Below are 22,578 nucleotides of genomic sequence, written 5' to 3'. Positions count from 1 at the left end.
GTGACTGAAAATACTCTCCGGATTAAAAGATTACCTCTCAGAATGCCTAGTTATCTAGTAGGAAGATAATTAGCTTTATTTATAAAGTCATAATCTAAGTATTTGTTACATAGTTTTGCGATGCTATCATTTATACCTTGCTGGTGGAGTGTGTAATTGTGTAGTGGAGGCGCAGTTTGCCAGGTGGGCATCATTAAAAGGCTCTGAGGTCCCACAGCTTTCTAACGCTGAACAGCTTACTGAGTCACACAGGTGTCACAGGTGTGACCAGGGTAAATGAATTATTGTTGACTTATTCCTTTGTATGTTATTGAGCGCATAAGCAGTGTGCTGGTGTTTTTTAGCATGACCAGGATCACACAAAGTGCAGCTGCCACCCTTGCGTGGGCTGTGGGTTTTTCACTCTGCGTTCAGGTGTGGGGAAGGAAAAAATCCATCTTGGCTTCCATAAGGAGTTTTCTTGCCCTAACTCTGGTTTTCCTCACTCATTTTAAATCAGTGCTAAGCCTTAATAAGGAATTCCTAACCTATGTAGCAGGGTAAAATTCAGAGAGAGGATCTGGCTTTTGCAGTAAGAGACTTTCGCATGCATTGTCAAGCGATTCCCTTGAAATGGGAGGGTGTGTGTAACCTAATCTGAGTTGCTCAGAAAGCTGAGGACGTACAGAGACACGTACAGGGCTGCGCTGGCTGGTAAGGCATTGTCCATACAGACAGCGGAGCCGTCCTTCTGGAGCTTCACTCCGCTCATCCCAACCAGGGCGATGGTTAATTCTTGTTCCTTCTCCTGTGGGAAGGAGAGCAAAGCGGGATCCACACTGAATGGCTCTGTTGTGTCTTCTATGTCATGTTCCAGGATGTTCCCAACCTTCACAGTAATGACAAAAAAAGAGCAAAATCAGTATTTTAATACTCCCATCTGTGAAAGTTATTAAGTAAATGATCTCCTTGACTTGTGGAGTGCTTTACTGTCTTACAGGCACCCTACGTAGTCCACATTTATATATGGGCCTTTTCACCCTAATAACGCTATCGCTCATGTATTCAGTCCCCAGTTTCTTGTGAATTAGTTATGTCCAAGAAATTAAAGTTGTAGTGGTTTTGTTTGGTTGTTTTTTAAATCTGGAGCCAAAGCAGCCATAAAATTCTGACCGCCATTTCAAGAAAAATGGGGATCAGCTGTGTCTAATGTAATATTTATCATCAACAAAGCAGTTGTTAGACATCTGAGATATTCAGGTCTTGGGGTGATTTCTCTTGAAGTGAGTATTTTGATCCTTCCCAAGTTTGAAGTGATCATTTCTTTCCTTCTTCCTAAAGTGTTACCTGAAGTTGTGATGCTGCTGCCTATATCATCATCTAAATGTTGCTTTACTTAAAATAACACTCCTCCCACCCCTTCATTTTGAGCCACACGTGATTTGTGTTTGTTCTCACCAGCTTAAGCCATTGGGGCAAAATCTTCTCTTCCAAAGCCTCCAGCAACAGCACCAGCTGATCCTCTGTTAGCTCTGCAGAGTTATAATAAACCAGGATATTTATGTAATAAACAGGATATTTATATAATTAAACAGGTTTGTACCAAAAACCCCCAACAGTGTTTCAGAGGCAGCTGACCAGATGGGAATGGTTGACCATGAACTATCTTGCAAAGAATGCCTGTTCAGTCAAAAGTTCTTTAGATATTTTAAGCTAAATTATTAGTGCAGCCTCCTTGTGAGACAAATATGGCTGTTACTGTGGGTACAAATGATGATACTATCAAATGTAGAGGCCAAAGCAGTTGAGGGGGGATTCAAGCCATATTTTCTGGCAGCCTTGGGAAAAGAACTCTGGAGTTTGGACTGCTCTCTCTGTAAGGTGATCTTGCCTTCTTTCCCCACATTTTAGTTCTGATTTCAAGCCCTCTTTTCCTGGCCCGAGTGGTAATTCGGTGTGACGCTCCTGGCAGTCGCCGCTCTGCGACTCTTTTGTGCTCTCGGTATAAAGCACCTTCATTCCCACAGTCTAAGAAATTAATTTACATAAATCCTCTGCAAGTGTCTCTCGCTCTGTAAGTTTTCCATATTTTGCTAGTCTTGTGGGTGGGAACAATATATTAATATGTTGGTTTTAATATATTGTGGTGCTACTGATTTAGCTGTTTAAATGGCCTTACCATCTAACGCGTCCAGAGTGTAGGCGATTGCTTTTGCCAGCTCAAGGAGAAGATCCCTTGAAGAATTCTGTAAGCTGCTCAGCAGCTCTTTTAAGTCTGGGCTTTCTGTTTCCAGCCCAGAACCACCAGTGTCATGAAGAACTGCTTCCATCTAGGGGCATAAGGAAAGGAAACGTCAGGATTTAAGAGGAGAGATCTGAGTAATTTTGGATCGCTCGTTGTGGCACAGGAGAAATAACTTCTGAGGGCAAGAGGTGCAATTCTGGATGTCTCTGTATTTATAAATCCTGGCTGTAAGAAGAACTTTGCTTACTTTCTGGGTCAGCTCTTCAAAGAGGTTCCTGTCTCTCATCGCAGCCTTGATGGCTTTTAAAAATACGCCGAGCAGATCAGGAGACAGTTTGGAGAGAATCTGACAATTCTCTTGAAGTTCTACCTCCACTTCTCCTAATTTTCCTGGTGAGGAACCTGAAAATCAGAGGGTACAAATATGTCACTTGTAAACTAGGCAATCCCACGGGAAGTTCACTGGCACCCCTAATTTTAGAATTTGAAACATTTCTATGGATATTTTCAAAAGAAATATGCAGATTTGAGTTGGACAGTTGTCGTGTCTCGGCTAATAGGCAGTACTCGACAGTAAACACATTGCTTCTGGTAGTTTTGTTTGTCCCGAGAGATTCTGTTTTACCCAAAGCAGGTAAAAATAGTGTAAGTAATAAAATCCATTGCTTACCATCAGATACAAACATTGTTCTCATTTCATATGGAAAATAGTTAAGATCTGTAAAAGGATAAAAAGGACATTGCTGACTTAGAAAAATATTTAAAGCTGGATTTTATATTTTTCTTTTACCAGGGATGTTTTTAAGACTGAAGGTACTGGTATGCCAGGGCTGAAATCTCAGGTCAGACCGGTGTTTGTGCTCTTTCCAGCACACCCATCTTCTGCCTGTTGATTTAAAATTCCTTATTCCTACACCTCATTCACTACCATCATGTGCCTTGTGTTGGAGTCCGTATTGGCCAATAAGCATGTTAAAATATGAGTAAATTAAAATGACGGCTTGTCGGGAAGCAAACAGAATGTGGGCTGTAAAATCCTGCAGCCGTTTTGTGGATCTCAGGCCCCTCGTTTTCTACCTGCCCAACGTAAGCATCTTTTACGCCGGTCTTCCCACTGAAGGGGCAGACACCCTCTTTTCTCCCTGGCTCTTTTCATTTGAGCAGGAAAACAGAAGGAAGCTCTGCCCTCTGTGCTGTTTTTCAACAGGAGTAGGTAATTTTTGGAGGCTACTTACACCACGATTCATCTGTAATCCTCAGCTGGATTGCCTTGAAGGCCAAGGTGCAGCCCTTGGGTATAGTCGTGCTTTGTTTTTTCACTCTGGTGCCCTGGTCAATGAAAAATAAAAGAATCTGTTACCAGGCCTGGATGGCTTACAGATGTTTGGGAAGGACTGATTCCAGAGGGTGAAGAGAAATCAAACCTTCACTTTAAACTTGTTGTAAAACTGGGCCATGAAGCCCCCTCCCGCCTCGGTGCATTCCTCGTAGCTCGTCTCCTCAGAGGCTTCAATTGTTTCGTGAACCACGTATAAAAGCTCCTGTGATTTCTTTAGTTGTTGAATGAAGGTGTGATTCATATCTATTTTTCTAAAAGAGAAAAAGGATGTGATAAACCATTGCGTGACCTGGGGTGGGGTCAAAGGACGATGACCAGAGGGCACGTTCTCCCTCCGTGTCTGCTGTACCTTTTTTCTTGCAGTGTGTCGAGTTCTGTTAGCGGGATGCGGTTCTTCTCCAGCGTGATGGACCACTCTTGGGACGAGGAGGCAGCTCCTGTCACCTCTGCGCTTGCAGCGTTCGCAGAAACACTTAGATTCCCATCAACTCTGTCTGTGCTGCTTTTTTTGAGTGTAAATTTGCTTGAATCTCTATCCCATCCATTGGCAAAGAGGGACTCTGAAATGATTTGAAGCATTAGCTTAAGAATTGATAACACAGGCTCAGTATGATAACTATTGTGCACACAAGAAATATGAAACATGGTAGAGTTCAGACACAAATGATTCAAATGTTTTGTCTGTGGAAATAGTAAAGAATGATAAATGTGAGCTTTACCTATGCCTTCTCTCGGCAGCAGCACGTTGTCGAGCCTGTAATGTGTCTGCTCATAGCGAGGAAATAGGTGGAATATGCTTTTTCTTCTTCTTTTCACTAGACAGAGGGGTCTGAAATATTCATGGCTTGAGAGGCTGGGAACTGGAACCAGGTTTCCTTCTGGATCCAATTGATGTACTATGGATTTGGTGAGTTTTTTAAACATCCTGCTGTGGCCGGATGAATTTTTGAACTGAACTTGTGCCTTAGGAAAGATGCAGGACAAGTTAAGCAAAATGACTTTAAAGATACAAGCAGATGGTTGTAAGAAAATAACTGGTACTTTTAATTACAAAGAACTTTTAAAAACCGATAATAACCCCAAACTGCTCACATTAGTACAAGAACACACCTTTCACAGGAATTGCATATAGGGGATAACTAATGCATTGCCGCGAAATTTAAAAAGAAAAAAGATTGAGCAATTTCTTGCTGGTGTTTTTTACCGCTTCAGTGTTTTTCCCTCTTACATCTTGTTGCTTAGTGGTCGGGAGCGGTTTAGCGTTGTTTTGAAAGAGAGCGTTAGAAAAATGGTTTCGTCAAAGTCTTACTGCAGGGAAGTAAAAGTGCTGAGAGGTGAATAGTGGGTTGAGGGGGGAAGTTAGGAGAGCTTGTTCAATGCCAAATCTCCTCCAAAAGATATTAAAAGCGTATAATCCCAGCACAGCTGCTTGGGTACGTCCTGGTGCTCTGCCTGTATCCCTTGCAGTGGAGAGATGGATGGTTGAGAGGAAGGAAAAAAAATCCCTGTTCATTTCCTGCTGCGGCTTGCTTTTAGTCCAGAGTTTCAGTATCGCTTCTTGCTCCAGTCGGCATATGTGGGATACAATGAACTTGGATCTACAAATGCAAAGACTCTCTGTACTTACCGAGAGGTAAAAAACGTGCACGTCTTTTTCCTCTGCTGCACCCGACTTTATCAAGTCTGGTTGGGGAAGAGACGCTGATCCCTGTTTACAGTTCAGATGAGCAGATGTGGGGGGGATATCTTTCCACAGGCGTCTAAAAAAAGGGACTGACTTAGTCTGATTCTTCCAGAAAGCAGAACTCTCGCATCACAAAGGATGGTGCGTTGTTGGCGATGGAGCTGCCGATGTGAATTAGTCTTGTGTGGGGCTGTTTTAGCAGCACCTACAGGACTCATTCCCTTGGGAGACTTTAAAAAGACCTAAACACTAAACAAGAACACTCAACAGTTTGTTCCACCTCTCTTCTGTACCGAAAGCTCTTAAAAAATGTACTTGCCTGTTTGCGGAGCGAGTGGCTTCTTGTTCACGGTGGGTGAGCGATGCGCAGAGCAATCCGCTGTGAACTGGAGCGCCGTGGCCTCTTTAATGCCGCGGGGCTGGCGAAACGCGCTCTCCCCGCTTCTCTGGGCAGAAGTCCGGAAGCATCTGCTAGATTAGGGCACAAAAAAGCCTGTTGCTTGTGCAATTCTTCCTCCAAAAAGCGTCAGTCATCGACCTAAGTCACCCTCTCAAGATCTGTTACAGTGGCTGTGGACTTTAACTGCTTCTACAGATGCGTCATTCCTATAAGATTTGTTTAATTTCTAGCATGGTTCTGGTTTTCATTTATACTTCTGATCTGTTAGGATGAGGAACAGTGTGTTCCGGTTCCAGAGGATTTCCCTAAACCTGTGAGCAAGCTAATTAAGGTGGTGTGGTGTAGGCAAAGGAACAATGTTGTGTTACTGGAGACAGTTAGTAATTAACTTTCATTGACGAGTGGTGCACACGCCCATTTGTTGTGAGCAGCAGAGGGTTCCTGTGCCTCACGGGTGCCGTTTCCTGCGCAGGGATCCACGCGGTGGGCTACAAGCTCTTTGCTTCACTGCAACCGGTCACTTGGTGGCCTTGGAATTGCCATATACGATTAATTTGCCACACTTGTTTAAAAGCAAAACCTGTCCGTTTAAAAAATCCAATGAATCAAACAAAAGCTTTTTACATGAATACTTACTTTATTAGTTTCTCTTAGAATACTGTACAAAGGAGTAATAAAAATATTCACACTTTATTTTAGAAAGTTCTCTACATGAGACTTCTGTATACACAGCAAAAAGAAGGGCTACAGGAAAAAAACCCCTAAAACTATGTACAATGTCAGAAAGTTCCATTAAAAAAACCCAACTAATTTAAACTGATCCAAGGAGGATACATATACACAACCACTCGCATGCTTAAAAAGATATTATAGGCAATGACAAAGCAATACAAGTTGTAACGAGAAATATTAATATGTTAACAATGGTAACCAGCTGCTGTTTCCTTTTTGAGGGCCAGTACCATGTTTCTATTAAAACAAACAAAAAATTAAACAATTATTTTAAAAAAATTAAGTACTCGGAAATGAAGTAGTCCCAGATTTTGGGCTTTTTATTTTTTCAAGGTTTCTTCCTGCAAAGGGCCGGACTGTATGACATCTCATGAGCTACGTTAAACAAGTCGCAAGACAGGATCCCTAAATTGGAGGCTTTGGGCTGGTGGTACTTGATTTTCTGGCTTTCCTGGTGCAGTGGCTGCCACACCGTGCAAACACACGCGTGGTCTTGTAGTGGCTTGCGAGAGGCTTTGCCCAGGACAGGATGGGACAGAGGGATGGCTTCTGCCAGCTCCCGTGAAGGGCTCAAGGTGTGGTTTTCAGAAGCTTTTCTCCTTTGTCGTTCCCGGCAGAACAAAACAGAAAAGCATTTTAAGTACCTGCTTGCCCAGTAATTGTTCCTCAGCCACAGGTCAGAGCCCGCCTTTAATTCTCCAGCCCGCCCTCGTCACTCTAGGAGAAGTCAGTACAAGTTTGAGAGGAAAAATCTGTCAAGAGCGACGTGATCAAAGTCCCATTTAAAACCAGTAACAAACACTTCTCTCCTTCATGCAGGTACTTGCAGAAAGTTCTCCAGTCTAAGTGAATGAACGGGCAGTTTTTGCACTGACATTCTGGTTCTCCACGCAAAGGTGAACTTCACCCTGGATTGCTGCAAGTGCACGTCTGAAAATCCCTCGACTTGTCCACACCGCCCTTTTCTCGGAAACTAGTTATCTCATCAGTGTTTTGACTCTGCCCTTCAACTTGTTTGGCTCAAGATAAGCCTTTTGAGTGCTGAACTCACTCCTAGATGAATTTAACAAACACAAATGAACCAGAAGTGGTTTCAGTACGGGGTTCCAGGAGCTGCGGAGCCATGTCTGTTACCTCCACACCGCTGCGGTGGGGACGATCAGAGATTTGGTTGGGTACCGCTCGCTCCTGTGTCACCGATGGGAAGGAGCCACACGCCTGGCGCACGAGGGTGGCTCGAGCAATTGCAACTGCGGTTTAATTACAATTAACTTATGGTTTCCTTTCTATGTTTGATTAATTCTGATACCTACCCTTAAGATGGGATCTTAAGGAAGACATTATCAGATGTATAATTGTTCAAGTAATTATTAATTTTATGTAGATACTTAACACACCACATTATTAACAAAATCTTCCTTCAACTCTCTCACCTCTTTCTATATTTCTCCAGTTTTCATTTATGTTTCCCTTGATTGGATTAACTTCAGTTATTCCGCAGCAAAAATACTATTCCTGTGTTGTAAAGAAAATCATTTGCCATGTAACACATATCTATATAAAGTCTATTTTAATCATTTGTGTGAACAAGGTAAATCAGAAAAGCTTACTATCAGAATTAAGGCTTTGCCTAACAAGAAGTTTTTAGGCTCTAAAACCTACCTTTTTGAGAAATTAATAATCCCGTTCTGTTTTACAGTTGATCTTTAATTTAACAAAACAGAATCAGGTGTCCATAGTGTCAGATAAGAGCACAAATAACATGTCCAGATCCTCAGCTGCTGTAATGCCGAGGCTGTCAGGGAAACTGAAGTGCTGTACTTCATCGAGAAGAGCTGACCCCCCGCTTCCATTTATACTTCTGCTAAAAATATCAAAACTGCTTTGACTTTGTAATATGCATATACTTAGAAATACCCAGTATATGTCTGTCTATATAGGAGTAATGCTTTTAAGCATATAGCCACTGTTGCAGAAAAAAAGTTGATGTTTTTGTCTTTGTATTCTAGGAAAATAAATAACTAGTTTTCTTTCCTTTGGAGATTGACCACTGGCGTGGAAGTTGTGCCTGCGGGCAGACGTTCAGGTCTGTTAAGCCGCATCCAGTCTGCGTTACAGGTACAGCCTTCGCCGCCGCGCTGCAGCTCGGAGGGCATCGACAATCTCCACTCCTCGGTCCTTTCAAAGGTACTTTGCTGATTGATGAAATCTCTCTTATTTAGAAAACAATATCTATTTTTTTCAAAAGTCATTGTCTAGTAGCTTAAAGAGTATATTCGCTTTAGGGTATATAGTACCTTATCTAAAGCAGCAGTCCTTATGTCATGGTGGTTAAAAGGTTTAACCTGTCAAGTAAATTGCACATCTGTCAAACTCCCTCGCTGGAGAACAGCACTCAGGTATCAAGCCAGACTGTTTTTTGACCTTCTTGAAAACTTCCTTTTCACTTAAAATATTTCCACTTTTCCAACGTATTAGGTAATGATTCTCTATGCATTCCAGCGGCCCTCTGAGGTACGCTAGATGTTTTTCCCTTCTCTGCAGCAGTCTTGTAAGAAATGATTAAGTCTGAGATAGAGAAGTAAAGCGGCTTGCCTAAAATTACGCATGGAGCAATACAAGATCTTGTATCCAAACCTGAAGTTTCCCATCCGCGTCCTATGCTCAGGCCATCAAAAAGAACTCGACAATATGCACTATGACCTCTAAAGCTAGAATCGGCTAATGCAGGAACAAAATATAGACTATTTAAAATGTTTATACCATTGTCAAAAGTGTGAGACAATATAAGCACTAAGACAACAAAAAATACAGGTTTTCGTGAGTTTACAGGGGAAGCATGAGGAAAAACATGTTTCCTCCAGCACACAACCCAAAAGAAAACCAGATTGCTTTGAACAGTGGAAAACTATCTCAGCCAGGAAACCTAAACCTGCTTTATTCAGGTGGTAACTTTATGGGAAAAAGGCTCAGTTTTGTTCCTATATGAAATAATCTGTTATTTTCAGTGACACACAGCATCCTTCTCTTGGTCAGTTCACTCTGCTGCTTGTGCAGAGTCACCCAGGCACATTCGGGTAGAAGCTGAAAATAACAAGTATGATTTAGGATCTATTGACTTTTTCCCTGAACTACACGAATGGTGCTGTAGAAAAGTGAACCTCTGTCAAATTGCAGGTCCTTTCTTCCTGTGCTGTTCTTAGTAAAAGACCTTCCTTTCTCAGTGCCATAAAGGATTGCAAAATAAAAATCTCTCTTTCTCTTCCCCTGCCCAAAAATGGAACTCAAACCTCGAAACAATCAAGTATTGGGAAAGTCTGGTTGTATCCCTTTGAATTTCCCCTGCATATCGCTTAAAGCACCTAGCTTCAGAAAGGGAAATCTATTTTAAAGTGCATTTACCACAGCAATAGTACCAGCACTAAAAGCTTTTCCCCTCATCCCTATTCATTCAATGTCTGGGATAGATGAAAATCTCCCCAGAATTCATCCTCGTTGTACCTTGAAGTCTCAGTGTATCTGCATCTATTTATGACGCTGGAATAAAAGACATCCAGTGTCATACGCATCCTGCTCCGTGCTAAACTCTACTCTGGAGCTTGTTTAGATTTATTGGGCATGAGGATCCAGCATGCGGTTTATGTCTATTGGATACTGCAGTTAAACAGCCGCTGTGAAATTACATCCCAGTGTGCGCAGGGGTGAAGAAACAGGAATAGAGAGAAGGAACGTCCCCCTCTCCCCTGTTCCTCTTCCGTGCGCTCCAGCCACGCAGTTCAGTACTTGTTGATCCCAAAGATCCGGACTCCGTGAAACTGAGGCAGTTTGGGGATCAGGACGCTCATAAGGGAGATAGTGTTGATTACGAAGTGTATCCGGTCGTACTTGGTGTAAAAGCTGGTTAGAAAATACCTGGAAAGGAGAGGAACAGAGGGAGAGGGGAGACTGAATTACAGCGCTTCGCGGTTTCGTTTCCCAGGGCGGCACGTGCAGCAGGAGCCTCGATGGGTACAAACGTGTGAGGGCTCAGCTGCCCCGAAATACTCACAGGACGATGGGCATGATGGTCAGGAACTTGCGCGACGCCGTGAACTGCACGCCGTAGTCCATCTGCTCCCAGTGCGTCAGCAGCCGGGCCCTCCCCTGGTCCGGAGTCTCAAAGGGAGTTCCCTTCACGGTGTGTAGGAAGATGTACATGCTCTGCAGCAAACACAAACGCCTTGTGAAGCACACGGAGCGTTCTCTGCGCCCCTCGCCACCGCAAACGTTCAGCTTCACCAACAGCGCGGCTGCGGGAGCTTGCACCGGCGCGTGGTTCCGCTAGAGGGACGTATCGCATCGTCACTGCTGCAACTCGCGGCAGCTAACGAAGCAGCGAGAGCGAGGAAGGGAGAAAAGTTGCTGGTTCAGGCTTGGCTGTTGCACCTGAGGCCTCTGGTTCAGGTCCTGGGCTTAAGCCAAGAAGGTGGTTGCAAGATCACAGCCCACAGATCTCCAGGATCAGGAGATGAGTGTGGACTCGCTCTGCCGTGCAACAGCAATGCTCTACGCGTTCTAAAAAAGTGCTGGCAGAGCTGTGGGCAGCGAGGGTTTGTTACCGCCCTGATTGCGAGTTAACCTCTTGAAATGGAGCCCCGGTCACAGATAAACAGCGAGTGTTTGGCTATGTCATGTGGGGTTTTTTTAAGTATTGCCATTGCTGGTCTTTAAACTCCTTTCTGTTCCCAGGAATTGTTTAGGCTGCCAGAGAAGGGGAAGGAGCTGGATGAACAGGCGGCTTGTGAACAGAACTCCAAGCAGCTCTACTTGGTGACTTTTGTGGGTTTTTATTGTTGCGTTTTGCCCTTCCCACCCCCGCAAGATGCAAATAACATTAGCATGAGGGTCCCCAATACGGTTGTCTCTGGAATATTCTCAGGCTGAGACGCTATTTAAAATAAAAGATGTAAAATTAATTGCTGAAGCTCTGAAGCATTTTGCCCCTTATGCCTGAGGGTGAAGGGCTGAGACATCTGCTCCTCAGCTCTCGGACCCAAACGAGCTGAGACCTGCGCAGTGGGACGGCGGAGGCGCGGAAGCGAGATGTTAAACCCAGGGAACCCACGTGCCCTTGTCCCAGCACAGCGCTGTGACACCCGTTCATTTGGTACCTGATACTTAGAAGGGGAGAAGTTGTTCCTGGACTAAGTTTTTACTTTAAGCAGAGCAAAGTTTGAGTTTTAGTCTTGTTTTCTTACCTCTGATGAGGCCAATTCAGTTTATATAAAGTGAAGGCTGTCCTGCCAGCTTCTCTGCCCTGTCACAGCTATTCCTCTGTGACAAAGGGACTTACCCAGCAGGCAAATGAATTCCGTGTCCCCTCTGAGCAGCCTCACCAGATGTTTGCTGTCTCATCTACCTAGGCTGGATTTAAATATATGGCCTAGAGGCAAAGGTGCAGTCTGAGGGGTGGAGGTTGAGTAACTTACCCCGTGTCTTTAGAAATACAGAGAGACGAATTGTTTCAACAAGAACCTTACTAGATTGCTCTCAGAAGAGCAGCCGGTGCTGAGAGGTGACCTCTCTGTGCCCTGGGGAGCCAAACCAGCCACGCTGTTCCCTTACCATGTTGTGAATGATGTTGGTGAGAGTCCAAACCACAGGGACGCTGAAGAAGGGGATGCTCAGGAGCACGACGTGCAGGAGGCCGATGCCGAGGATGTAGGACAGCCAGATGCCGCGGCTGTTCATGACGCGGGTGTTGGGGTTCACCTCGCTGTGCGCTGTTCCCACGTTCATGTTGGCTCTTGTGTCGAACGGGCACCCCTGGAACTAAAGCAGAGGCGGGTCAGTACTCGGATCACGGTAAAGCACCGCGGGGGTGGAGCACAGCGCCGTCTGGCTGTTAAGCAACCCTGAAATCTTGTTTGCTATAAAAAACCCCACAAGTCTGTTGACTTCTCTGCACCTCATTGTTTTTGTTTGTAGAGCTGATGTTCCTGAGGGGAAGGTAAATCCGGGAGTGATGGAGATTTGGGAATCATGTGTTGGAAGCCTGTCTGTGACAGAAGCTACTTGTGATCTGCTGAAATGCTTTCCTGGAACCGACATGTCAGGGTTCAGTCCTGCAATTGCCTGACAAGACTTAAACCAATACTTTTAAGCGCTTCTTAAGTCCTCATCACAGTGTTAATAGTGGAAGCACTCAGCATATGAAGCTGCTTGCAGTTTTTAGAGGTTCAGCATACCTTAAACTCGGAAAAGAACGCAGGTATTTGCAGGGTAAAGGCACGGCAGCTCTGTATCAACAGATCTCCTAATTAGTTCAGCTAATTTAAAAGGGTTCTGCACGGCTCTAGAGGCTTGTTGCTCTCCTGGGCTGGCTCATGCGTTTTGCCTTCCAATTTAAGATTACAGTAAAAGCATCAAAAAAATTCCCCCGCGGGGAAGGAATGAGATTCTTCTTGAGGAACATAGAAAGTTGGAGATAACACAGAAAAGCGCATCAGGAGGATATTTTGGTGGCAGGAGCTGCAGAGGAGCTGGCTCTTCCCCTACCTGGAACGAGCAGCTCTTGCATAGGAGGAAAACTGATTTTGTTTTTCCTGAACAATAGCAGGAAGGCGAGGAAGCAGGGCAGTGTCATCCTCGCGTCTTTGGAGTGGCGCCCTGCAGCCTGCGCAGGTATCACGGTGGCTTTTTGGGCTGAGAGCGGCAGGTGTCAGTCAGCGTTTAGGCTTTGTGGGAAGGCGGGAGCTCTGGTTTACCCATTTCCAAGGATTACTGGAAACAACTCAAATTAGGACTGCTGTAAAGCTTGGATATCTTTACATCGAAGTCAGAGAAGTTCTTGTGTAAACTCATCTGTGTCCCGTGGAAATGCAGTTTGATAACACGGCCTGTCGCTGTGTGTGCGGGACCCCAAGGCGAGGGCTGTTTCCTGACATGCAGCCCAGTGGTTTTGCTGCTCCGGTTCCCACAGCTGGAAGATGCCGCTGCTGTTCTCTCTCGCAGCCTTTGGTCTCGGGAGGCGATTCCCAGCCAGATCCAACATTACACGCCGCGTCTCGCTGCCAGCTGCTCGATTCCCTCGCGGAGCGCCGGTCCTGGCTTGTTTCAGCTGCCGTTTCCCCCGGTTCCTGCCCAGAGCGAGGACACAAAGCCAACGCTGGACTCCACAGCTCCCGGTGAGCAGAACGGATGCTCGACTACCTCTGCAACCCAAGTGTCGCTCAGGGACCTTCTATCTGGAGGTTTTGGTTACCAGAAAAAAGGTTTGCAAGTCTGCAGAGCGCTTGTTGTCTTGTTGGCTACTGGATGTTCCAGAGAAAAGCCTGAAGCTTGGTCTGCAAGCAGGACTAGAGCCAGAGTTCAGCACTTCAGTCCTGGCAGCTCCATCCTTCAGCTGGTGCAATTCCTAAGGGCTTTCCGAAGGAAATCTAGGGCTTGCGGGGAAGCAGAACATGGGTCAAAAAAGTCATATTGTTGCAGCAACAACAAAAAGCAGCGCAAGCGGCCCTGAGGAATGCATAAACAGGAGTGCTGGCTGCCAGACAGAGGAAATAATTCTCCTAAATATTGGTAAAGACCTCGGCTGGAATAGTGTCCAGTTCTGGGAGGAGCTGGAGGGAGTCCAGGGGAGAGGAGTGAGAATGAGCAGAGGTGTAGGAAAAACATGACCTGCAAGGACAGACTGAGGGAAAACGGGGTTTGTTTAGACTAGAGAATGTTGGAGAGAGGCGTGAGGAATAATCCTCCAACACGAACAGATCGCTGTGTGGAGAAAGGAGACGAGTTGTGCACAATTGGTGCTTGGAACGGCTCACCGGTGCGGAGGGACTGGTGTCGGAACGGACTGGCCAGGGAAGGCGATCACTGGTCTCACCGGGGGCTTTAAAATTAGTTTCATAAACAGTTAAAAAACAAGATTCCTCTTTGGAGTGAGAGGTTGAGCAGGTGCCCCCCTCTTTTCTTGAAATGATACCTAATTCATTCTTGCAAGAGAGGGAGAATTCAAGTGCTCGGTCCTATGCTGAGGACAGGCCAGGACTGCGCTGGCGTTGGACGGCGTCCATGCAAAGAGAGGAAAAGTCATAGCTGTGGTCAGAGGCAAAGGGCGCGTGGCGGCGGCCGAGCTGAGCACTTTGCCCCATCCTTTTGTGTTTTGTTCCCAACTTCCCCCACCAGCTCTGGGGGGAAAGAGTCAAGTTTTGGGGCTGCATCTGCTGTGACAGCATCTCCCCGTTTCTGAGGAAGCGGGTAAAGAAAAGGACATCGGCAGCTTCCCGCTCGCTTTCTCATCCACTGGCTGCCGGAGACCCACGACCTCTGCCCGAATCCCTGGCTCCTTCGCCACCTTTGGTGTCCCCAGAGGAGCGTGACAACTGTGTGTTCCCGTCCCCTTGTGCTTCAGCTGCCCGGGGATCGCACCCTGGGCCCAGCACCCCGTTGTTCGGGAGGAGCGAGGACACAGGTGCTCGGTCCATCTTCCCGAGTGCTTCCAGAACACAATTATGATCCCGCGGAGCCAATTATGGTCCCGCGGAGCCGCGATCCCATCCCGGGCAGCACCGGCCATCACCGTCTCCCAACTAAATGAATATTTTAAACCCTTATTTGCGTGATGGCATCGAGTCCATCAAAGTGGCTGAGAGGAGAGATGGGACCCGCACGGTGCAGCTTCGTGTCTCGCATCATCGCTGGACTTTAACGGGTCTGAGCCCTGGAGGGGCTGGGTTGTGGGGGCAGCAGATTTGGGGTGCAGCTCCAGATTTGGGGTGCAGCTCCAGGGCCCAGCTGGGGATCAGGAGCAGCAGGAGCCGCTGGGGCTTTGCCTCCCTCAAATTCTTAATTTAGGGGGAGAGTCGGGACCTGCAGGGAACACTGTGTGGGCGGTCGGGGTCCCCACACAAAGACCGCGGGGACCCCCCGCCCCGGAGCTTTCTGCCCCCATCCCGCAGCTGCTTTAGGATATTTATGGTGCGTTTTTCTCCCGGAGGGGCCCACGCGAAGCCCCTTTCCCCACCCCCGGGCCCGGGGCTCGGCCGCCGCCTGTTCCCGGGGAGGGGGCGAGGCCTCCCCGGCCGGGCCCGCCGCGCTGGGGCCGCTCCCGCAGCCCCGGGGAAGAGCCGCCGGCCCCGGCCCCGCACTCACCGCTGTTCCGCCCGCTCGGCCCGGCCCGGCCCGGCTCGGTTCGGCTCTCGGGGCCGGGGCTCCCTCCGCCGCGCACCCGGCTGCGCTCCCGGCGGCCCCCGCGGCTCGGCCCGCCCCGCCGCCCGGCACCACGGGAGCTGTAGTCCCGGGAGCGCCCGCACCGGAGCGCGTGGCAGAGGCCGCGGTGGCCGCCGCAGGAACGGGGCCGGGGAGGCGAGGGGGTCCTGGGGTCGGGGCCGGCGGCTCCTCCGGGCACCACGTCCCTGGGGGCAGATCCCTCATGAGAAACCCCGAGGTGCTGGAGCGAGTGGAGAGAAGGGAACGGAGCTGCTGAGGGGCTGGAGCACAATGTGATGGAGCGGCTGAGGGACCTGGGGGTTCAGCTGGAGAACAGGAGCTGAGGGGAGACCTTCTGATCTCTGAACTGCCTGAAAGGAGCTAGGAGCCAGGGGGGTCGGGCTCTGCCCCCAGGAACAAGCACCAGGAGCAGAGGAAACGGCCTCAAGTTGCGCCAGGGGAGAGTGAGGTTGGAAATTTGGGATAGTTTCTTCCCCAAAGGGCTGTGGGGCATTGGAACAGGCTGCCCAGGGCAGTGCTGGAGTCGCCATCCCTGGAGGGCTGGACAGACGGACATGAGGTTCTCAGGACATGGGGTAGTGACAAAACTGGGTTATGGTTGGACTGAGTCTTGAGGGGCTTTTCCAACCAAAATGATTCCATGCCCCCTGCCAGCCCTGAGTGGGGGGAGCAGCCCCGGGAGAGCACTTGGGGGCTGTAGCCGCCCTATTCTGCACCCTGGGGGGCTCAGACCCAGCTGGGCGCTCCCACCTTGCTCAGAGAGCGTCCGGATCCCACCCCTGCCACCCTTCCCAGGGGAAAAGCTCAAGCAGGTGTTGTGCAAGCGACCTGGGCAGGGACACTGTGCTGCGGGACACCCGGCCAAGGTCAGGGGCTGAGAGCACTGGATTCCTGCGCTGCATGAGCGTGGGGGAGACCATCTGGCCCGGCTTTTGTTTGCACAGCGATCAAAGCTAATCGCGTGGCGCTGCCACGGCCCCTCGGTGCGCGCAGCCATCTGTGCAGGGCTTTGTGCGCGCCGCCCGCCGCCAGCGAAGCCACTTTGTGCTGTGAACCCCCCGCCTGCAGCTGCGCCGGGGTCCTGGGCCGAGCGGAGCCCCCGGCAGCGCCGTGCACCCCGGCTGCCACGCACGCAGCGCTGCCGGTGCTGCTCGCAGCCCCACAGCCCTCCCTGTGAAGCCCATCTGTGGCGTTTTGGTGTTGGCCCCGGGTGGGTTGGCAGTGCTGCAAGATCGAGGACCCCACACCAGTGTCCCCGCGGGGCGCCCAGCCTGAGCCGTGCATCCTGACCCTGCGCGCATCCATCTGGCCTCGGCACCAGCCGCGCGTCCAGCTCCAGGCCCCAGCCGGCTCTGGCTGGGTGGCCATGTGCCGGCTGGGCACGGCGAGGCCACCAAGACCCCGCCGGCTGCCAGGCCCAGGGCTGCCTGGTGCCACACGCAGTGCCAGCGCTGAGCACTGGAGCCAGAGCTCTGCTACGGCCCCTCCCAGGGAGGCACAGTGGGACACACACGTGGTTAAAGCACCCGTGGGTGCTGCATCCACTGGCCAGGAGGACCCAGTCCCTGCCGGGTCCCTCGGGGTGCCCTCGGCAGGGCAGGTGCGGGGATGCCGGTGTGCGCAGGTGGGGGATCCCGAGGGAGCTGGCCTTGCTTTGCTGGAGCGCCACGCACGCACGGCAGCCTCTATTTTTATCCACGCTCCTGCCTGACTGAGCAGCTCCCTCTGCGCGGTGACATCTAATTTAGCAGCTTCCCCGCACCCCGCTGACTCCGCACGTGAGGGGGAAGCACAATGCGACAGCTATTTTTAAACGGCCATAAATATTAATCCCTCTCAGTGATGCAGCAGGCAGCCTCTCGCTGCTGGCGCACGCGCGGGGCGGGAACCCGCTTCCCTGGGCTCCCCAACGCGATTCAGGGAACCCCGGCACTGTGGTTTGGGGGTTCTCCAGGGGGTTCCAGCCACATCCACAGCCCAGGCCGGCAGCTCCCCCTGTGCTCACTGGGGCTGTTCACATTTGGATTCCCAGCCCTCGCTCCTGGTCTCCCCCGACACTGGGGGGGCCGCGCTCCCCTCCCGCTCTCCCGGGCTGCCGGTCCTGCTGCCCGGTCGATACCCACTATATTTAGCACCGCGGTAGCAGCAAGAAGCCGGTGCTGGTTATTTTTAGCCAGCCCTCCCGCGGCTGCAGTGGGGAAGGGTCTGCGCAGGGTCGTGCTGCACTGCAGGTGCTGTTTTTTTGGGCTGGTGGGTGCTGTGCCCCCATGGGACACCCATGGGGCGCAGTCTTGGTGCTGCTTTTGCTCCCAGGGTCTCTGCCGCTGCTGTGGTGACCCAGTGCTGCTCTGGGTGCCAGCGGGAGCTCAAGCACCCCAAGCCTCTGCGTGCCGCCTCGGCTGCTCGATGCCCGCAGGCCCCGTCCCGCGGTGGGCGGCTGTGTCACCTGGAGCTGCCTCCACGCTGCTGCATCCCCAGCATCGCTCCTGCTCCCTGCACCGCTCCCGGTGCCGCTGGGACCGGTGACGGGCAGCACAAGGCTTCTCTGCTCCTGGTCAAGCGGGGAGACGTCGGTGAAGGTGCCCAGGCTCCCTGGCTGCTGCCTGACAGGCTCCCGGCCACATCCTGCCCCAGCCGGCCCTGGGCTTGGCTCAGGTCACAGCCCCAGTGATGAACGCGCTGGCTGGACCATAATGAGCATGGACACCAACAGCTGCCCCAGACCAACAGCTCCCCTGGTGTGTGCCAACCCTCAGCCGCACTGAACCCTCGCTGGCTGCAGCACTCTGAGGTGCAGAGTCTGGGGCAGCCTGAGCTCCCGCTGTGCCACGGGCTCAGTCCTGGCCCTGTCCTCTCCACCTGGCCCCGTCTGGAGGGCGGGGGTGTCCCCAGGGAGTGTGGGGGGTCTGGGGGAGCCTCTGGCTCTGGCCCTGCCTGGCTGCGCCTCTCCCGTCAGGTTTTGTTCTGCTAATTGAGCCGAGATCCAAACCAGGCGCTTCATAAACGGTTTATCCTCCCTGAGCAGCGGGACAATGTCACTGTGCGGCGCCGGGCGCTCCCTCCAAGGAGAACCGGGGACTGGGCACGGGGTGGCCGCCACCGGCCTTGCTGCAGCACGACAAGGGCACGGCCCCGGTGCCCCGTGTCGCACCGGGGAGCAGCCCCGAGCAGCGGGGGGGCCCGGCCGGGGCAGCTGGAGCTTTTGCCCCGCTCGGCGGTCCCGGCCCGGCCCGGTAACGGCGGCCGCTCTCCATGGTCCTGAGCCGGCCCCGCCGGTGTCCCGGAACGGCGACGCCCCGGGAGCACCGAATCCCGCGCAGCCCAGCGAGCCCCGGCCCGAGCAGCTCGGGGCTGGGCTGGGGGGACCCACTGTGCCTCCCCGGCGGGGCAGGAGGCTCCTGCCCGCCCGCTGCCGCCGCGGCTCGGGTTTCGCCGAGTAAGCGATGCCGGTACCGGGCGGGGAGGCTGCGGGCGGGGGGCTGGGGGCATGTTCCCCCCGCCGGCCTAGGGGGGGTCCTGCTCTCCCCGAGGGACTGCAGAGGGGTGGGGGACCCCTGGGGGGGCGGCGGGGGCAGAGCCGGGGGGTACACAGCGCCCCGGGGGACGCTCGGGGCAGGGGGTATTACCATGCGAGGTCGGGGGGGACACGGCGGGGCGGGGGGCACAGTGCTCCCCCGGGAGCCCCTTGCGCCGGCTGCCCCGGGCTCGGGGGTCCCGGCAGCTTCTCGCCGGGTATCCCCGGTTCCCCCCGGGCTGCAGTCCCGGGGCAGAGCCTCTCTCGGGGGCGAGTGGCTGGCGGCGACCCGAGCGCGGGGCCGGGGGTGCTCGGCGCTCTGCGGCCCCCCCGGCGGGGCGGGCCGGGGGCGGGGAGCCCCGGGGAGGCCCGGGCGGAGGATCCCGCCCACCGGCCCCGTCGCCGCCGCCGGCTCCGGGCCCGCCGCGCTGCGCGGGGCGCGGCCGCTCCGGCCCGGGGCGCGGGGCCGCTCCGCCACCGCGGGGCTGCGCACGGCAGGTGAGTCCGCACCGGGACCCCCCCGGCACGGGGAGCGGGCAGGGCGGGAAGCGGCGGCGGGGGGGGGCCCGGCAGCACCGAGCTGAGCTGAGCTGAGCTGAGCTGAGCTGAGCTGAGCTTCCCCCGGGGAAGCACCGGGGCTTCCCTTGCCCGCAACGCCCCCTGTGCCGGGGGGAGCCGGGGGGAACCCCGGGCATCCCCGGCTGCGCTGGGTGCACGGCGGGTCCTGGAGCCCGCACAGCCCCGTCCTTCCCCCGGGCACCTCAACCGCCCTTCCCGGGGCTGGCGGCGACCTCCGGGGTCGGGCAGGGGCCCCCCGTGCCCTACTGCGGGCTGGGGACCCCCCGGTGTTGTGGCGGGGGCGCTGGTTGTGCCCGTCCTCGCTGCGGTGAACGGTCCGGAGCACCGGGGGGTGGAACCACCCGAGCCCACCGCGGGGCTCTGGAGAGGGTCCGCGGGGGTCCCCCGGATGAAGCCCCCCTGTCCCGGGTCAGCAGTTCCCGGCTCACCTCGGTGGGTTTCCCGCGGTGTCCGGCTCAGCGCTCCCCGCCCTGCAGCGGGAGGGGATCCCCAGGGGCAGCGTTTGCCCCAGGTTACTTCTGGCAGACTTGGTCCCCCGTGCCGGGCTGATGTGCCGGTGCGGGGCTGGGCTTCCCGGTGCCCTTTGGCCGCTCTCAGCCCTGGTCCCACTCGGGGACATCCAGGACCCCGGCAGGATCGCAGCGCAGGGGTCGGCTCTGCAGCAGTGTGACCTTGGGGTGTTTTGGCGCGGTTGGGGTGCTTTACAGTGCTCAAGTACTCACCCAGAATACGCTACCAGGGTCACCTTTGGGTGGCACCTCTGTCCCTTGCTGGGGAGCCCCGCTCAGCTTTGCCTGATGGGGTGCCATGGGGTGCCCTTTTACACCCGTGTCTTTAATGGTGGGATGATGGGAGAGCACCTGCATCCTGCCTTGATGGCTCCACCACCGTGGCCCTGCCAGGGATGATCTGAAGCCCCTGGATGTTGCAGGACCCACGGCTGGAAAAGCCGGGCAGCGCGCTCGCAGAGCTCGGCCGTGGCCCTTATCTGCTGCCACCACTCTGGGAACTTGCTTACACGCTCAGCTCCAGTGAATTTCCTTTTTCTGTTTTTGTTTCTTTCCTGCTGACGTTTTTCCCCTCCGGAATAAAGAGCTGGATGGAGACCATGGTTACGGAGTGGTGTGGGCAGCCTGGCCCCATGGCCGGGGTGGCAGGGGACAGCGATGCCAAGCAACCCACCTGCCCCAATCCCCTCAAAACAGGGGAAAGCCCGGCGTGTGTCTGCGTGTGCCCCGGGCGCTGCTGGGGATGGAGCCAGGGAGCGGGAACCTGCTCAGCCTCTGCTCACACGTGTTTTCCGTCGTGTTCCCCAGGGGCTGCCTGCAGCGGCCGCTCGCCTGGAGCCCGGGCTCGCCGCTGGCATGTCCCGCCAGCCGCTGCTGCAGGATGTGTTGGCCTCGTGCGAGCGAGCGACCAAACCGTGGTGACCTTGGCGGGAGGGAGCTCACCCCCACCTCTGGCTCAGCCCGAGCCGCCTCCGCTTGTTACAGCCCAGCTGCCGGCACGCCGGAGACGTGTCTGCTCGGCCCCTCGGAGCCTGAGCGTGCTGTGCAGGAGCGCTGGGCGAGGCTGCTGATGGCAGGGGATGGGGGATGCATGAGCTATGCCGGCTGTCCCCATCCCTGTCCGCGTCACTGTCCCCATCCCTGACCCCATCTCACAGCCAGCCGCGATGCTCATGGCAGGCACAGCAGTGGTTCTGCCTCTCCGCACCCTGGTCTGACGCTGTCTTCTTGCTGTCTCCATCTCAGATGCAGCCAAAACCACCGTGGGTGAGAGCCACCGGGCCAGCAGCCGTGTGATAAAGCCAGCGCGGCACCATGCCTGCGGCAGAGCGGGTCCTCCTCCGCTCGGTCACCATGTGGCTGCTCCTGCAGAGCATCCTCCTCCTGGCCTCCTGCCTCCGCTCGGCTGCTGCGTTCCCCGTGGGCTGCTACCCCTCGGAAGAGGAGGGGCTGAAGACTTTCCGCTGCAGCAACGCTCGGCTGACCGAGGTCCCCAGGGACATTCCCAACGACACCAACAAGCTGTACCTGGACTCCAACCGAATCCCCTTCTTGCCCCGCGACGCCTTCCAGGACCTGCCGCTCCTGCTGGAGCTGGATCTGTCCCACAACGCCATCGCCAGCGTGGAGAGCGGGGCGTTCCGGGGCCTGGCAGAGCACCTCCACTCCCTGGACCTGTCTTCCAACAGGCTGGTGTCGGTCAGCAAAGACGCCTTTAGTAACCTGAAGGCCAAGGTCAACCTCTCCAACAACCCCTGGCTGTGCGACTGTCGGCTGCAGGAGCTGATCCGCACGGTGGACCTGGCCGCCGGCTCCTCGGCCGGCATCGTCTGCGACTCCTCGGCGCAGGAGGAGCACGTCGGCAAAGCTTTCCTGCAGGTGATTGCCGACACGGACTTCTGCAATGTGTACAAAAAGACCACGGACATCGCCATGCTGGTCACCATGTTCGGCTGGTTCGCCATGGTGATCTCCTACCTGGTCTACTATGTGCGGCAGAACCAGGAGGACGCCCGGCGGCACCTAGAGTACCTCAAGTCCCTGCCCAGCAAACAGCGGCGGTCGGAGGAGTCGTCCACCATCAGCACCGTGGTGTGAGACGCCGACATCCCGCAGGACGTGGGGACCCGTGGAGCCGGGGATCGGCCGCTCCGCAGGCTTGCCGTGGCTGCAGGAGCTGTCGCCAGCCGCCGTCATTGCACAGAAATAGTCGTGGATTTGTTCTGTTCTCCTCCGGGAAGCGAGTGCCCGGCTTTGGCGCAGCGAGGGGCGAAGCGGCTGCAGAGGTGGGTGGTTTTTGGCAATGAGCACAGAGTGGCTGCAGCATCTGAAGGACCGGAGAGAACCTGAGCATCCCCCCGGCACGCAACCAACCTGGACATTCAGAC

General features: G+C 53.5%; 3 protein-coding genes across 4 annotated transcripts; 1 reads left to right on the top strand and 2 right to left on the bottom strand.

Moving 5' to 3' along the window:
- Window positions 1-64: 64 nt before the first annotated feature.
- Window positions 65-7,160, bottom strand: GSDMA (gasdermin A). Of its 2 annotated transcripts, none has more exons than XM_080359656.1 (12): window positions 7,024-7,160; window positions 5,567-5,718; window positions 5,191-5,323; window positions 4,283-4,526; window positions 3,913-4,123; window positions 3,649-3,814; window positions 3,460-3,553; window positions 2,895-2,942; window positions 2,472-2,626; window positions 2,159-2,309; window positions 1,438-1,511; window positions 65-868 (listed from the first exon to the last, which is right to left on the bottom strand). In XM_080359656.1, the coding sequence occupies exons 4-12, from the start codon at window positions 4,485-4,487 to the stop codon at window positions 632-634; spliced, it is 1,341 nt and encodes a 446-aa protein (XP_080215782.1). In that variant the 5' UTR covers window positions 4,488-4,526; window positions 5,191-5,323; window positions 5,567-5,718; window positions 7,024-7,160; the 3' UTR covers window positions 65-631. The 2 variants fall into 2 exon arrangements, with proteins under 2 accessions (XP_080215782.1, XP_080215783.1); XM_080359657.1 differs by having other exon boundaries at window positions 5,567-5,715; window positions 7,024-7,084.
- Window positions 6,253-15,611, bottom strand: ORMDL3 (ORMDL sphingolipid biosynthesis regulator 3). Its single transcript, XM_080359658.1, has 4 exons — window positions 15,512-15,611; window positions 11,984-12,190; window positions 10,428-10,579; window positions 6,253-10,291 (listed from the first exon to the last, which is right to left on the bottom strand). The coding sequence occupies exons 2-4, from the start codon at window positions 12,155-12,157 to the stop codon at window positions 10,156-10,158; spliced, it is 462 nt and encodes a 153-aa protein (XP_080215784.1). The 5' UTR covers window positions 12,158-12,190; window positions 15,512-15,611; the 3' UTR covers window positions 6,253-10,155.
- A 5,894-nt stretch (window positions 15,612-21,505) lies between these two features.
- LRRC3C (leucine rich repeat containing 3C) lies at window positions 21,506-22,288 on the top strand (the record flags this gene model as incomplete). The annotated part of the gene is made up of 1 exon (XM_080359815.1): window positions 21,506-22,288. The coding sequence occupies one exon, from the start codon at window positions 21,506-21,508 to the stop codon at window positions 22,286-22,288; it is 783 nt and encodes a 260-aa protein (XP_080215941.1).
- Between the last annotated feature and the right edge of the window lie 290 nt (window positions 22,289-22,578).

Source organism: Nesoenas mayeri, assembly GCF_963082525.1.
Source record: "Nesoenas mayeri genome assembly, chromosome: 26".
NCBI lineage: Eukaryota > Metazoa > Chordata > Aves > Columbiformes > Columbidae > Nesoenas > Nesoenas mayeri.
This window is presented reverse-complemented; position numbering and strand designations above follow the sequence as displayed.